The sequence below is a fragment of the Candoia aspera genome, chromosome 4, assembly GCF_035149785.1.
Source record: "Candoia aspera isolate rCanAsp1 chromosome 4, rCanAsp1.hap2, whole genome shotgun sequence".
NCBI lineage: Eukaryota > Metazoa > Chordata > Lepidosauria > Squamata > Boidae > Candoia > Candoia aspera.
The window spans coordinates 31,867,973-31,885,865 of record NC_086156.1 but is presented as its reverse complement, the minus strand read 5'-3'; the positions used below and the strand labels follow the sequence as shown (position 1 = coordinate 31,885,865).

General features: G+C 37.5%; 1 protein-coding gene across 2 annotated transcripts in view; it reads right to left on the bottom strand.

The window, feature by feature from the left end:
• ITGB8 (integrin subunit beta 8) overlaps nucleotides 1-17,893 on the bottom strand; it is a 43,810-nt gene that overhangs the window by 23,923 nt on the left and 1,994 nt on the right. The window contains exons 2-3 of one of the 2 annotated variants that reach the window (XM_063303746.1): nucleotides 6,967-7,049; nucleotides 3,358-3,529 (exon numbers count right to left, since the gene is read on the bottom strand). In XM_063303746.1, the coding sequence (XP_063159816.1) occupies nucleotides 3,358-3,529; nucleotides 6,967-7,049 (255 nt within the window). Of the gene's footprint in view, nucleotides 1-3,357; nucleotides 3,530-6,966; nucleotides 7,053-17,893 lie in introns of both variants that reach the window. The other variant, XM_063303745.1, reaches the window with a different exon arrangement.

The following is a 17,893-nucleotide window of genomic DNA, read 5'->3' as shown; positions in this document are numbered from 1 at the left end:
ATGACCTCACCAACTTATGATGGCAGTTCCAACAGTCCCAGTTGCCACTGTTAGGCAAATCCCACATGGTTGCAGCATTCTCTGGTCACATGATCACCATTTGCGACCTCCTGCTGGCTTCCCCACTGACTAGGCTTGTTGGAAGCCAGCAGTGAAGATCACAAATGGCGATTATGTGACTGTCTTGTAATTGCGAGCTGGTTGCCAAGTGCCTGAATCATGATCATGTGATCATGGGGACTCTGTGATGGCTGTGACTATGAGAACACATCATAAGTCCCCCTTGTTCAGCATTGTCATAACTTCGAATGGTCACTGAATGAGTGGACATTAAACAAAGACTATCTGTACTTTTGTTGGTTACTTTTTTTCAAACTCTACAAGGCTATGACAGCAATGTTCTGATTGTCCCCAGAGAAAATGGGGACAAAAATTCGTTTGAGAAAAAGCAAGCAAACAAACAAAATAGGTGTATTAAGGAAGTTTCACAAGCTTATTTTGTTTATAATTTGTTAAATATAAAGATACCACTGCTGCATTTTAAGATTTCCATGCCCTGGGGAATGTGCACAGCCTGTTGGCTGTCTACCCTAGGATATTGTGTGTGAGTATACACTAATTTATACAGTGTCAGTTGGGCTATATTTGTTTCTTCTATGCTCTCCATGACAGCAAGAAAAGATAGTTGTACTTGCCCCAATTCTACATATGCGGAAATAACCAGAAAATCTACATTGCTTGCAACATTCAAATGACTTATTTGTTATGATGATGACACAGATGGCCGTATTAACTGAACTGACTAACTAAACGTTGGGATGGGAACTGTCTCTAGAGCTGAGGGATGAAAGCTGTTGCTAAAATCAGTACAGATATGGAGAAGGGGCTCTGCATTTCAGCCACACCCAATGAAATGCACAATGCTGTTTTATGTGTTTATTAGACTTATACTGTGGTCAATTCCACATAAGTCCACTAATCCTGCAAGATGATATTCACTGAAATACCATAGCCATGAAAACACGAAGTTCTTCTAGCTGGGTTTATAAAATGATTATATTATGGTTTCTTTGACCACAGTGATTGGGAATACTAGAAATCAGCCCTCCAATGCAGCTGGAAGCATCAACTTGAAAATTTTTTATTCTAAGTCAATTTACCAAGAAGAATGAGGTGCCATGGTGACAACATCTACAATGTGACAGACCAATGATGAATTGTGTTGAGCTTGAAAACAATAGTTAGTTGGGTAAACTATTGGCAGATGATTAACAGTCTGAAGTCCCCCTTGACCTACAAAGGGTTAGGGAAGAGGCACATATTTGGCAAGACAATTCTGCTACAGTTAAAAAACAACTCAGAGAAAAACTTTTGCATGCATCTGGTTCATACAACTAGATTTTCTGGAGCTAGGATTCTGAACAAACCAAAATTCAAGACATTAAAGCTCAAGTAAACCTTATGTTTTGATAAATGAAGTTCACACAGAGCTCCCAAACTTCTAATAACTCCCATAAACTGAAATAGTTTGTCATAATGGAGTTTTCTTTAATTTTAATGATCAAATTAAATTCCCAAGGGTCCAGAACAAGAGCATTCTGAATAAACAATAACTTCTCTTCTAGTCTGTATTAACATACCATAGCGCCCATTTTGCAGTAGAACAAGCTTACAGGTAAAGGTAAAGGTTTCTCTTGACATTAAGTCCAGTAGTGTCCGACTCTAGGGGGTGGTGCTCATCTCCGTTTCAAAGCCAAAGAGCCGGTGTTTGTCCGTAGACACTTCCGTGGTCATGTGGCCGGCATGACTGAACGGAACGCCGTTACCTGCCCACCAAAGTGGTACCTATTAATCTACTCACATTGGCATGTTTTCGAACTGCTAGGTTGGCAGGAGCTGGGACTAGCAACGGGAGCTCACCCTGTCATGCGGATTCGAACAAGCTTATACCTACATATTGTTAACATAAATGACACCAGAATATTTGCAGCAAATAAATCTGGGTCCAGTTCTGAACATATATTGTCTTCAATGGGTTTCAAATATTGTCATGTGCATCAATAGCTGCATATGTACTGCAACATGCAGCCTGAATGGCTGGCCCTTTTGGACTCTCACACAACTTTCTTCTTCCGACTGCCTCATCCAAGTGGCTCATCACTGATTGCCTCTTCTGACAGTCCTTCCCAATTCACATAGGGTACAGATATTACTTAGAGTCAGGTCTCAAACTAATGAACATCAAACCAGCTGGCCTTTTAGAAGGCATGAATAAATAATTTAGATGCTTAAGAGAAAACAAGAATCTATTAAAAAGCTTAAATCATATCTAAATATGTGTACGGGACAGAGAACTTTGCCATGGCACAGCTATTGATTTTGCAAGCCATTCCCAATGCACTGTAAATTCAGCCTCCTCTACTTTCATTTTGCCCCCACCAACTGCAGAATGCAGATCCTTTCTGGGGTTTGCTATCAAGTGAGTATGAAACAAAAGCTGGAAGGTGGGAGCATAGTGAGCAGCCAATGTCCAGAGTAAAAAATCAAAGCATAGGAGAAATGCATTGAAATGTATGTTCCAACCAATGAGGCGGCATGAAAAACGGGGGGAAAAAACTGGTTTCCCAAGTTTGCAGAGCAGCTGGCATTTTTTGCTCCTGGCAGTACATCAAGGCTAGTTTGTAGTCAGCCCTGAATGACTGGCAGGCATCCTGCAGCAGAAGTGAACTACAATGCTTACTGGTAGATCTTCACTCTGTGTGCGTGTGTGTGTGCATGTACGGGCATCTACGCCGGGGAGAGAAGGGAGGGGAAGATGCATACTAGAGTTCAGGGTCAGGTTTCACACCTGGAAGAATATTCCTGTCTTCAATTTGAGAGAACAAAATCCACCTAAGAAATACAGGCAATGTAAACAAAGTGTCATTTACAGAATTTGGGCGAAGAGAGGAGCAACTAAATATAGAGTGATTCGCTTCAAATTATTCAATTTCAATGAACATTTAATGGAAATTAAGACAATGGATAATAATGGCAGTCAGGCTCATTAGCTATGTAAGAAGATGCCAAGGACATTAAAAATTGTTGAAGCCAATTGTTGTGTAGTGATTTTAGAACAAATGTAGAACTAACTAAATTGGTGTATCCAAAAGAGTATACAGTTGTAGTTTTTTGAATAAGTTAGAATCCTTTCATTTCTTTTCTCAAAACTGGATGAATCTTCGGAATCTGTTTTTGACTCAGTGGAAAAAGCATATTAGAATCTTTATCCAAGGCCCTTTTCTTTTCAGTCTCCTAAACTGTGCCAAACACAAAATATATTTTTTTATATTAAAACAGTCTTTTTGATAACCAAACCTGGACGCAGCTGCACTGAAGTTTCTCCTGGTATCACTTGTATATTAATCTCATTACTGGGTACTGTTACATCAACTCTGGGACTTTCTATGAAATCTGGCCTGCAGCCTCTTTGGATTAAATGTAAAACTATGTCACATCGCTCCTTCAGTTTTGTTCCAGCCATGAAATCCTGTTTCAAAAAAATAAAATAAAAATAAAATTATAAACAGTTGGAGATCTTTCATTTCCAGAAAATATATTTTAATACCACATAATCAAAAAGTTATTATCCCAAACCAACAATAAAGCCAACATAACCAAACAAATTATAACAACACTGTTTTTGAAGACAGGTGAAATGGTGTTGCACAGTGCAGCAGATTGGATGCTGGTGGGAATTAAGCACATATTCAAGCTATATTATAAGAAACAAGCATCAGTTGCAACGGTAGACTATGTACCCCTAAGACCAATTGCAAATACTGGTATTCATCCTTAAAGCCTGTAATAATACAGTAGATGACAGTTTACCTAAAGGACCATCTAGAGCTATCTGAGCCTGCCTAAGTATTCAAATCAGAAGCCCTTTTGGCCCATAAGGGGGAAGAGCTAGGTTTACAGGGATGAAATGCATGGTTTTTTTTGCTGTATTTTAGTTCTCTACCTCTTTTCTTTTGGAGAAAGCACTAAAACATTCCTATTTCAGACTACTTTTAATTAAGAGGTCAGAAAGAAGCTTGTTTCTACATGTTGTTCTGCCAAAGCCTTGGTTACTTGTTGGAATATTGAGGCAACTAAATCCTTGGGTAAGAATGCATCTCAGTGGCCTCTATCTGTCTGCTGACTCAAGGGAGCTCCTTAGTTTACTGAGGAGCTCTCAGAGATGAAGCAGCAGAGAAGATACCTAGAGTGAAGCTGGTAAAAAAGGGAATGAATGAATGACCAAACATGGGGAAGAGTTTACTGTAGGTTTGAGCCTCTACCATGGCAATTTTTTGGGGGGGGTGCCTTCAAGTCAGTGTTCACTCCTGGTGACTGCCTGGACAAGTCCCTGCAGTTTTCTTGGCAAGATTTTCTGAAGGGGATTTCCACTGCCTGCTTCCTAGGGCTGTGTGTGTGTGACTGGCCCAAGGTCACCCAGCTGGCTTCATGCCTAAGGGGGGACTAGAACTCACGGTCTCCTGGTTTCTACCCTGCTGCCTCAACTACTACACCAAACTGGCTCACCACAGCATTAAGGGTAGTCAAATAGCAATTGTTCTCCACTCTTACTACGTCTGCAGATTGCCATTCATTAGCTCTTTTTAAAATTATCCAGACCCTTTAGGTGAAGGAAGGGCTGGAAAAGTTGTGAGGAATTTGTCAGGCATCCAGAAGACAGAATCACTCAGATTTACTCAGATTGGTCTATCACCTGGTCAGATTCTAGAGAGGTGACCAAGACTATATCTTGTGAAGTTATGCAGGAGAATATCTCTGGGAGTTATTTCTGGGAAAGTGGACATGGTTCTCTACTACATCAATGCTACTATTTGCAGCCTAAATTGCCCTTCCTGGTTGATGAAGGCCTTTAGGGACGTAACAGAAGACTGGGTCAGGGCAGTTATGAAGACATCCTTGAGATAAGATGTTGCTTGCCCTTCCTCAAGAAACAACTATCACCTGGTCTCCAACTTCCCTTTTGGGAAAAGGTTGTTGAGAAGTTAGTGGGACTCCAGCTATAGAGAGCCTTGGAGGAAATAGATTATTTGAACACTTTTCAGTCAAGTTTCAGAACTGAATAGTGGTAACAACTCTTTGGAAAAACTTGGTAGCAACTCTTGGGAAAAACTTGTGGCAAGACCAAGATAATGGGAGTGCAACCCTCTTGCTTGATGCCTCAGTAACCTTCAATATCATTAATTATGGAAATCTTTTGAACCTTTTCCAAGGTTTGGGAATGGGGGCACTGTTCTGCAGTAGCTGTCCAATCTTAATGGGGCAGTTCCAATCAGTTGTGGAAATGAGAAGTGCATGGCCCTAGAGTGCTTGTTCCTCTTATTTATCATCCACATGAAGCCTCTGGGGGTGAACAATATGTTGATGATACGCAAGCCTGAGACAATCCGAAATTGTGGTTAGCTAAGAGTCTGAATGGGGAGAAATAGGCTTAAACTCAGTCCCAGCAAGACAGAATGGCTTTGGAAGCCATCTGATGCCAGAGATATTTCATCTGACGGGTTGGTATTCCCTGTGTTGAACTGGTTCGTAATCTCGGTCTCCTCCTGTACTTACACCTCTTACTTGAAGAACAAGTGGCAGCTATGGGTAGGAGGGTCTTTATACAGCTTCATCTTGTATACCAGTAAGTAGTATTTTCTGAATGAGAAAGCCCTACTAAATTACTCATGGTTTGGTCACTTCACATTTGGACACTGACTTGATGGCACATAATCATTACCAATAAATCATCAAGATATCCCACATGGGTATCCCACATGAGTATCCCACATCCCACATGAAGAGGTAGGTCAGTCAGCTGGGTGGTTGGATGACCTGAGGATATTCAGGAATGGCAGGAAATAGAACAGAATAGAGCTTGAGGGCAGGTAAGAATATTGTGGTTATGATGGACAGAGGGAGATGGGGCAGGAGGCAGGGGGTGGGCTGATCTTGGGGAAGGAGGATTTGATCTCTCACACCAATTCCCTTTTCCAGCCCCCTGCTGGAATTCTTAAATATGCTCCATAGGTCTTCTGATTTTCTCCAAAATAAAGTGGAGGGGTTAATCTTTTCCTATCAAACTGTAAGTCTTGACAAAAATCACCACCCATATCTATGAAGCCATCCATGATGGCTATGATCAGAGGAAACTTTGTCTTCTATGGGAAACAGCAGCCATCATATCAAGGAAAAATATTTTTAAAAATTAAATCTCTCAACTACTAAGTATGTACTACTACTGTGAGCTTGAGACATCATTTTTTATTCTTGTCTCCCTCTGAATTAAAGTTATTATCCTCAAACTATTATGGCTAAGAGCTACACATACTAGTATCCTGCCCTACCACAACTTTGTTAAATTAAGGCCAGCAGCGCCATGCATGACAATGAAGTTTATTAATTACACTTGGTATAAGGGATGATTTTTTTCCCATGTCACAACAAGTATTAAAATAAGTCTCCTTCCTGTTCAGCTCAATTCTTGATGAGTTCATGAATAAATCTATATAGTTTTCTTAGCAAAAATATGGAATTATTTTGCATTTCTGCTTCTCAGGATCTCTTTTTTTGTATATCCCAGTCTAGCCTTCATACCTGTTATTACCCCAACGCTCTCCCATCAAAATATTAGCCAGACCCAATCCTGCTTAGGTTCCTAAAGTTATTAAAACTAATTTTTATTTATGGGTATGCTTCTATCTTGTTTTTCAGGTTCAAATATTTAAGAAAGTAAATTGCTCTGTCCTGCACAATTTCAGGAAAACACACAAATGCTCTGCTAAAGGACCTATGTGAGAAATCCTATGAGTTTTCCAAGCACCTCTCCCCTTCAAAACTGAAGTGCTGCATAGTCTTATTGTAGAGGTGGAGAAAAGGAAGGTAAACCAATAAATATCAACTGACTAAGGCAAAGAATCTGCTCACCTCTTGAACACACCATCCACATTCCGGACCCACAGCAAGACAGGCGGTACATGTTGCTGCATTTGAGATGGCACATCTGTTGTCTGCTATAATAAGAAATAGATTATTAAACCAATTGCAAACATTCAGAGGACCAAAGCATAGTTTTTAAAATGCTAATCCTCATACTAATGACATCTTTTATTTTAGAAATAGGGCAGCTCTACTAGAGAGGATGAACATAATATGATCAACATTTTGATCCTAAACCAAAATAGGAAGTGATGCAATCATATCAGACAAACAGAGACATTCATAAAGATTTGGTAGAAGGTCCTAGCAACTTCAAATTTGGAATAATTTTTTCACCATCTCTCTTTTTGAAAAGCAAGCAAACAAGCAAGCAAACCAGAACAATTTTGGTGGCTGGATAGTAATACCTTTGTGTTTTTTAGAGACAGGGCTTGATTCTTTATACTCTAGCCAGGGATAAGCAATGTTGAGCCCTAGAGAAGCTATTGAATTACAATTCTCAGCATTCATGCTTCCTAAGGATGCTGAGCATTTTCAATCAACAGCTAGAATGCCGTATGTCACCTACTCTGATCCAGCCAGTAAGTACATGCAACTTGGTTACTGCTGGGTTCATTTATGGCAATTCTGCTTCAATTATGCCTTTTTCCAGAGCTCAACATACAGGCCTGTAGAACTGGCAAGCTGAAGCAGGAATGGGGTACATACTTCATAGAAATCCAACCCCACTGGTAGCCCTTGCTAACATTACTGCTGCCATCTGCAACCTACCAAGTGCTGTAAACTTTTCTTAGATTTTATTCTTAGTTACTGTTTGCCATAAATGGAGCATTTATCTCTCAGGTTAAAAAGCTGCACTAATTTGGCCACGTTACCATGACCTCTACCATTTATTTCCAAACCATATCCCTTGGATACTTGATACATTGTTAGAAGTTTGTACTGTTCAAAAGGACAGCATGCCATCAACTATTTTCAACCTTTGTCAGAGAATACTGGAAGAGAGCCATTGAAATATAATCTGTTTTGTGTTCAGTCACTTTGCAGAGTTTCAGTGTGTCAACAATGAACTATTGCTCCATATCCATAGGAGAGGAAAACTAAAAGGTCCATCTATTTCAAATCCTATAACAGAAACCATAACATTTTGGTATTAAATGATGTGGTCTCTTTTTTCAGTGTGGACCAACATTAGATGAAAGAAATAAACCAAAATGTCTTTTATAAGAATTTTATTAAGTTTAAGCAAAGATAAAAGCTACAGGAAAACAAAAAACTACAAAGGAAAAAAAAAGAAAAAACTAAAAAAAGTATAGAAACACAAGAGAAAATTTTTAAAATTACAAAAAGAGCTGACTTCTGACTTTTAACAGCAAGGATATACAACAATTTTCCATAGTCAATCCCTTACTCTATATTAAACCAAAATCATATTCTTTCTATAAATCAGTCCATTGGCGCATTATAAAAATCACTAAATACAGTTGCTCCCTCCCCTTATATTAAAAGAGACACACACACACCCCTCCTAATCAACTCCCCCCCCAAAGATAACATTTTTTCTCTTTTATATCTTTCTTGGATTTTATCTATTTTTTGTATTTTATGATAACTGTTTTATGTGATTTTAGTGTTTATGTTTTGTGCTGGATTTTATTGTAAACTGCCCAGAGTCCCTCTTTTGGGGGAGATGGGCGGTGGCTAGAATTGAGTAATAAATAAATAAATAAATAAATAATTTGTTTGATTATTTCCTTCCTACTACTATTCTATACATTCCTGTGGTGGATTTCGGCGCTGCCACTGATTCCCAGGAAGGAGGGACCGCATTCCAGAAAGATAAGAGGATTCACAGTCTGGAGACTGTTGCTGGGAAAGTTAAGAGGTTCAATGTAGCTCCACCCTAGAGTCTCTCAGGTTATTTCCCCTTAGGTCAGTTAGAGTAGCTTTAGTCTGGCAAGGTTCTGTCTGTATGGTGAAAGCAATAAAGATCTGGAGTTTGGATTATACTGACTCGACCTTGTTCTTGAGCTGGCCCCAACAATTCCTGTCTATTATAATAAAGATCAAACTAAAAAAACATAAATTGTCTACCATTATACTTGATAATACAACAATTTTAATAATCTTAATCATATTAAACCCAAAATCAGACATTTATCATTTTTATTATACCTTAATGATCTTAATCCAAATCATTAAAGGTCAATGAAGTCAGCCAAACCCTAAAAGCAATCCAGATAAATATTCTTAAACCCTTATCCCACTTCAGAATAAACCAGAGCATTTACATATCCCCACAATATGCACAGAGCTTTTTTCATAAAGAAATCAGACAGCCCAACTGACCCCCTTAAGAACTCCGACTTCTCAACAAAAAACCTCCCATACATAATAACCCCTTCTTTTCCATAGCATTCCGTCAACAATTCAGTTTTACTTATGGCTTGCAATTCTATCTGTCCCTTTAATTTCTTCAACTTGTCTATCTGATCTTCATCCAGCATTTCAACAGAAGTCCTGATTTTACTCTTAGAAGAGACATTTATGTTGCTGTTAAATTCCTCAATTTCCTCCACAACATCCCCAACCAGATGAAACATTTTAGACCTCATATTTTCCACAATGTCCTGAATGCCTTGCATAAAAACTTGGCAGGAATCAGAAAGAATCTGTTTGACATCTCGGTGAAAGAGGAAGTCTATTTAAAATCCTCCATGTCTCAAGCAGTAGATTATGACGCCCCCTAGGAGCTTAACGAGAGAAAGTCAAAGATATGAAAGAATTCTGGAATGTGTTTACACAAGTGAAAGTGAGATAACAGTTCCCCAGGGAAAGTAGAAGCAGAAAACTGACAGTTCAAAACAGCCAATTCAACATGTAGGAAAATGCTAGTATCTTCAAATTTAGTATAAAAATAACAACAGGGAGACAATTATTTACTCTCAATCCTCCTTAATATTTGGATGGAAAACAAGGTCTAAAACGTAAAAAGAACTTTTTAAAAATTAATCCCCAAAATAACAATAAGCACCAAGAGAACCCACTTCTCCTTGCTGTAGAAAGGCTTGCTTAGGGTACGCGTACTTAAAAGAAATATAAATTGGGTGATTTAGAAATGGGGCAGCCGGTTTTAGTGTCCCTTTAAGGCTACAGCACGGCTTGGAAATGGTGATGTCCCAGCCTCCTGGCTGCTCTTACCAGTCGAGCGTGAATGCTGTTTGTGACCTTCTGGCTGCAAGCAGCCATCCGGAGGACAGATGGGATGATTCCAGGTGTTTTCCTTATCTGGAAAAACACTCCTGGGCTTCAGGAAAAACCTGCCTGAGCCCGAAAAAACTGCTGCGTTGTCAGTTCTGCCCACTGAATCTGTGGGCACAGCTGTTCAGTCCACCATGTCTCCACCGGAAGTCAGAAATAACCAAAATGTCAATGACTCTTTTCATTAAAAAGTGAATGGCAGCACATTAAAAACAATTTTAAAAGCTAGGCAGGCCAAACCAGAGTCAGAACGTGCTTCCAAAATATATTTTGGTAATTCATCCTTAAGAACACATGGCACATTGCTGGATGTGAGTCACATGCTGATAACTGAATTACAAGAACAGCAAAATCTCATGGTATAAATCTTGCTAAATCTTCATTGCAAGATTCTATTACTATAGCCTATATCAATAAAGTATGCTTATAGTCTTCCAGTGAAGCTGGTTTCTTGATCTGGTCTACCTCACAGGGCTGACAGGGCTGTACTGTTGTGTTATTGCCCTCTGCTGTATACCTTTTGGCCCTCTTTGTATTTGTGCAAGTCTTGACAGTAGAAAGAACCTGCTTTCTAACTAACTAAATTTTTGTAAACATCTCAGAGCCTAACAATAGAGCAACTATTGCACACACCACAAAGGACAACAAGAGAGATGGCCTGCAATAAGACTTTATGAACCATATTTGTTTTAAGATTATACATTAGTGTTACAAGGAGACAAACATGAGTTGGGGTTGTGTAATTTTAAAAATAGGATTCAAAATCTGTTTGGTTAATAATATGTTCCAATAATTTCTTATAGAAATAACATTTACAGACATATATTCATTCATAAAATATTTGATTTATCTGCCAGTCTACTTCAAAAAAATTAGAATTAAGGCATAACTAAATTAGTTATACCTTTTTTTTCTCTTTCTCTCTTTTCTAAACCTTATAATAAAGCTGGAAATATTTTTACAACTTGGCTCACTGTAGACTTTTCTTACCATTTTATTAGCAGAATCCAGACAAAACTGAAGAACTATGTTGCCAAAAAAAATCAACGGACACACTTCTACTGGCTTTAGTTAAATAACAGATATGTGCCAATAGGTATTTTAAAATAAGAGAAGCCACATTTTGGCTTCAATACATTAAACAGTCATATGTATGCATAAAACCCTTAGGCATAGCTAGTTCTACAATGTCAAATTATAACTGTATATCAAATTATGCATTCTAGGAGAATTACATTTCAGTTCCCTAAATAAGACTTAATAGGCCAGGTATTGCAAGAATGAATATTTGTTTGTGTGTGTGTGGGGGGGGTATTCTTCAGACAAGACAAAATTCAATGGTAGACCTGATTCAGATTATGCCACGCATACTGTGCAAGCTACAGAATGCTCAAATCGAGTTCTTTACTCTGAGGATTTATTACATGGAACCCAACATTATAATTAGTCCTCTTAAAATCAGCCAGTCATCTAAGTCCAGTACATAGTTGTTCAATCAGCAGTAAGACATTTGATTCTCAAATCCCAGAGTATGAGCAGAAACAAGGAGCTAGATGTGTACAAAAAGCAGACAGTTCTGGAATTAAATGTCTGCATATATCAACAACTTACAGGTTACTATTATCTCAGGAAGCCTTGTTGATACTAAAATAACTCAACTCATATTAAATGTTAATTGTTATTGTTAAAAATTTATTGTTAATTATAACAATAAGAATAATTTCTCAGCAAAATTGGAATTCTGCAGAGTTTCTTGAATTTGGCATAAAAATAAAAAATAGTTTTGTCTACCAAGCCAGACTAAGAAATTCCTAGAAAAAATGTTTGCCATTTATTTTTAAATAAATTTTAATGCTTTTTCTCTCAGTGCCATAAAATGTGTAGTCTGCATTTTCATTTGTGCTGATATGTATGGTTAATTTATACTGACATATGAGGGAGACCCATATTAATGTTACTACTGACAATTTTTCCCATTTCAAGCACATTGCAAGCAAAAGATGATTCTTTTCAATCATCTGCACCTATCTGGAATTAGTGTCTCATAAAAAATAGAATATGCTTCACAAACAAAAAATAATTCTAAAGATATTACTTTCACCATAATGTTTCATCACATCTCCTGTTTCTAACTAATAAAATGAATGTTGCCATTCAGGTTTTGCCTTCTGATTATAAAAAAAAACAGCTGCCAAGCTTTTTGATGCTAGTCCTGCTTATTCAATCGCATTAAACTCTGAGCTAATATGCACTTGAATTCATCAATTGTTGACTGCAACATCACATGATACTGGCATATAAAGGGCCAGCATAAATCTAACACTACTATAGGCAGTATTATACTCTTCATAGAGTCATCAGGAATACAACAAAGATTTCCTTGTTGACTATGCCCACCAAGAGACCTTTGAGGGAGTTACTGGCAAAGGGTTTTGCACATCTGTAAGTGGTGCTGAGAACTAGGAAGAAACCACATTCTACTTAACTGCTGGTGCCCTTACATACTATGGTAAACATGCACAATGACCTTCAAACCCTATCCTATTACTTCTAGGGACTTTCCTAAAATCTCTGCAATGTTTGAGGAAAAGGTCTGATGAGTGTGCCCAAATATCCCATTCTCATATCTATCTCTAATGATTTGGCTGTAATGTAAACATGATTTGTTTATTTTAAAGATAAAAGTGTTTGAGGTAAAAGTGTTTCTCTGTGTTGTAATCTTGACTACCATTCTGCAAAGTGTGAACATTCACTTCTGTGTTATATTTACTTAACCAAAATTCTAAACAAGTTAAGAAGATGAATCCCTAGATTTAGACAGGATAAAGTTAGTTTAGCTTGAGTAGCTGAAGGACTTTTTTCAGAGCTGAAATTATTTAAACCTTATACCTGAATAAGCCAGCTTCAAAAATGTGGTTCATGGTCCTAGCTCATTGGCTTAAACCATCATCAGAACTATATCTTAATGTTCAAATTTAGTCAAACTACACTCACCTGAAAACAAGAAACAAATGCCTCTTATTTCTTTCCCACAAATCCTGGGAGAAAAGGTAAATAGCTCATGCTCTGACCACTAAACTGTGCTTTAACGGTATATCCAAGCATAACCAAAGAGTGTGAAGTCAAATAATAATTGATCTGTTGATAATGTCTAATGGTTCAACATGTCATGCTACCCCTATGTAATGGTATGTGGGAATGGCCTTGAGAGACAGGGGGGAGAGTCACAGATGGAATAACTGGCATGTAAAAGATGCCTCAGCCCACAAAAGTGGGGACAGGGTAGGAAACGTTTTAGAAGCACCTCTCCCTAGCTTTCCAGAGGGTAAGTAGGGGAGAAATAACTTTCACTCTTGCAAGATTCTGTTAATGTGACCTGACAATAAAGATAGAGCTAGTACTCCTGGTTGTGCTTCTTGTTTGGACGACCTCACAGGGCTAACACCCTAATATGCATTTTTATACACAATCCAGATAAAAAAAAATGTGCTATTTACTCTTCCTAAGCAGAAAACATTTTTCTTCCCTTCTTCACACTTTGTGGCCAAATGTATTTCTATTCAGAAATTAAAGCCTCAAAGCATTTTAGACTTTTCTCATTTCACATAAAATTCTCCAGGTGGCTCAAAACTTGACTTATATAATGTGCAGATGCATTAGAAATATATGTACTCCAAGCAAAAGCAGCCCAACTGAAGCAGACCCATAGTACTAGGTGAAATCTTTCTAAGGTCCTGAAAATGCTATGATCCCCCTCTGCCCTTGGAAAGACTCAAAAGATATACTGAGAATGGCTGCAGAAGACAACCATGTTTTGTCTTCCTCCCGAAGCCTGGATTAAATGCAATAAACTTCCCTATATCAGCAGCCAACCCTGGAAATAGATTTACATGCAAGGCCTCCTCTAGTACCTTATATGCCACACTTTCTTCTACAGTACTTATTACTTTGTATGTAACTTTTTGGAAGCTTTCACTCTTGCAACCTTTCTTTTCATTTTTTTCAAATGGGCATACCAGCAGAGAGGAAAGGGTGGGCAGACTAAATGGAAGGTGTTTCCCTATAAGCCAATTTTTGCCTCAGACTGCCTCCCTTCCACCATGCCATCCTTCACTTTTTAGCTCTTATGTGTGGTCTATTGCTAGTATCTCCTCCCTGATGGGAGGAGATGGGCGGGGACAAATCAAATAAATAAACAAACAAACAAATAAGTAAATTTGGAATGTCCTAAATTCTCCTGTTTCTTTCAATTCTCCTGTTTCTTTAAGAACTGGGCAATTTTTGCTTACACATTTTGCCTTACATTAAGCATTTCTAGAAAGAACTTAGTAAGATCTAAACTGTTATTCCTATCAAATAAGCCCATTCCCAAGCTCCAAGTTAATGTAGTTAACATTAGATAATTATCTCAGTTCTGGCTATTAAAATACATTCATTTGATAACCTTCAAATTACCGAAAAAAAAATAAAGGCAAGTTGTGGTGAAAAATGATTTTGGCACATTCACCTATGTTTTCATCCTAGCACCAGATATTTGTTTCATTTGGCTGAACTAAGCTACAATTACCATTTGGTAAAAGTCACAGAACAAGGGATCCTTTGTCACTGGGCAGTAAAGCTGTTCTAGCTTATCAGCATTCTAAGCTTTTTCTAAAAATTGCCAGATTTGAATGCTACTTTCACAACGTGTTTCTTTTCATAAGTTAAGCATTCTGTTTTATGTGGACAAGAGTAGCTAAAAGAACTGGCTGAAATGATAAACATAAATTTGCCAACTTCTCACAGACATTGAGACAGTTCAGAACTAGCCCTTCTGAAGAACTGAATTTAGAGACCCAACCAACCTGCCACTAAGAGGAAGGAGGAGAAGAAAGCTTTCTATGTAAACAAATGCATGCTCATGTCTACGAATGGCTTTAGTGGTTGTACAGAAGCAATGATAGTAATATCAGGATGCCAACTTAAAACATGGTAAAACTTACTTATGCACTGTACCATGTGTGCAGCACCTTGATGGAAGTGGACTCCCCACTATTGCTAGTATATTTGCATAGCACCAATCCAATCTGTGCCAACGATAGCAATGCACAATAACTTTGTACCTGGAGTAGTTAAGGATTTAGTAGAAAAAGGTACTGGCCAGGTGCTATGCCGTGGGCAAAACCTCTTGTCTGCTTGCAGGATACCCCAGTGACTCTACATCCTATGCAAATTATATTTTGAATATATTAAAAATGCAAAACAGAGGAAACATAATGATCTGTTATTAACTATCACAATTTTTCCATAGTAAAAGCCTTCAAGATTAACAAATGTATTTCAAAATAAATTTCTACAACTTAGGAAATATGGATACGGTTCCACTCATTTAAAATTATAGCACACCATTAAAATGGTAGTATTCTACTACAAAAGCTGCATTTACGCATCACAACAAAAGATGTCTCCTGTTATGGATATGAGTATGCTGCAAGCTTTTACAACATCTCCTCTCTCTCCTTCACAAGAAAGTAGATAATAAATGTCCAATTAACCATCCAGAACAGTTTCCCATTCTTTTTGGATGGATAAATAAGGATACCAAAATCAGATATAGTTTTTATAATTAAATATGGCTTAAACAAACCAGTTTAATTATAAATTTCCTTTGGAATGAATTTGATTTAAATTCAAAAAGCAAGACATGGTATAAAAATGGGAAGACCCAGAGTAATTTTCAGTCAACAATTTTGGGCAAATGTTTCTGTATAGCCTTGTTCTCTTATAATAACAAACCTTAGTATATTATAATAGCTTAAAAAGCAGTGAACCTTGGGTTTTCACATTCCTCTTCTGTGGCATAGCAGCAGGAGTGCAAGTTCAATGTTGCTTCCATAAACACAGTTAAACATTACATCTGAACCTGGCCAAATTACAGTTTGTCTTAATTTGGATTAGTAAAAAGAAACTAACTTTAGTTTTTGAAGATAGCTCCAGCTAAATCAGAGTTTATAGTTTAGGCACACTATTTACTTCTGATTAATTGAAATCAGAAGCAAACATTTCAAAATTCCTCCCCATAGCTTCACTGGAAGAAGAAAAGGGAGGGGCAGAATAGATGCCAGGGACTTCTTCCATAAACCATTGTTTATTGTTATGTCCAAACTGAGCTATTAACTTGTCAAATATGTAACAATGTATTTGTTCCAGCATGAATATTTTAATTGATTCCAGGCTGAAACTTGGCACATAAGCTGAATGCAAAGGAAAACATTTACCACCACCCCTGAACAAATATTAAGTAATGTTTTAAGAAATGGAAGGTAATATTCATTATCCCAATAATAAAAACTATAACTTTCAATTTCAAAATTAGATTAATTTCATTATTCAAGAACATTTGCACATGTGATCAAAAAGTTAATCTGGAATCCACATGCCATAACTGTAAAATTTGTATCCAGGTCTCATGCTTAATTTGTCATGGTTAAAGTCATATTCTCCATGGCACTTAGACATGGCAGTGATGTACCATATTTACCAGAAAGGATGATGATCCTACATTTAAGACAATTCCCCTCTTCCCAAAAAATATTAGTCAGGAAAAAAACTCAGCCTCCATTATCATATTTCAAATTATTATTTGAAATTATCAAATAATATTTCATAGGTAAATTATTTGGAAAATAGAGTCTTTATTTCAGGCAAATAGATGTTACAGCATATGAATCAAATATCAGACTAAGCTGAATGCCAATTAGTCTCTGGATTTCAACTACTGCTGAGGTCTTCTTGATCAAATCAGAAGCTAAGGCAGATTTCTCATGTTCAGTCCAATTCTAAAACAGGCTTCCCCAATCTAAGCATCCCAGATTTGTTGGGTTTCTAACTCCTGATTGGAAATTCTGAGAGTAGTAATCCCAACACATCTGGAGAACATCAGATTAGAGAAGGTTTACTACACAGTAAGGCAATCAGCAAACAGGCCAACAACTCAGAGATCTAATTGGGCAGTTCTAGATACGCAGGAACTGCTTCGTTTCTTCCATTAAGTGTCCTCCTGCCAAATCCAAACATGCATTTTTTTACCTGAAGAAGAGTATTTAAGATTCCAGTGCAGCTGCCAGTTCATAGAATATATACTGTAATTAAGAAATGTATCAGCCTAAAACCATCTCATAGGGTTTACAACAGGGTAAGACTTTAAATATAGTTCCTCTTATTCCAAAGATCACAAACAGTCCAATACATTCTCTCAACATACAAGACACAATATTTTAGAGAAGAATTTAGAATTACCACAGTGCTGGCAAAGACTGCAAACATAACTTGGTTATATAGGTGTCCTTGCGCTGATCACCACAAGAGCTGCATCACATAATACAGCTGGTGTTACGTGATGACTGGAGGTTAGTGAAATAATTTTATAAGGAAGAGAAGGAAATTAAAGAACTTCTCTGTAGTTAGGCCATGTCATCTGGTTAAAAGTACCACTTAGGTTATTTTCTGACACTTGAACGGTCTCAATTGTTTCCAAAGAATTCCACCCATACTTTTATTGCAACTCTTCATTATGATTGCATGGAATGGTTGGAGAAAAAAGTGAAACAACTGCTCAGATTCTGGCTCAGCAATGAACTACTGGAAAAATCTAACATTCCTGTCCTGTTTATAG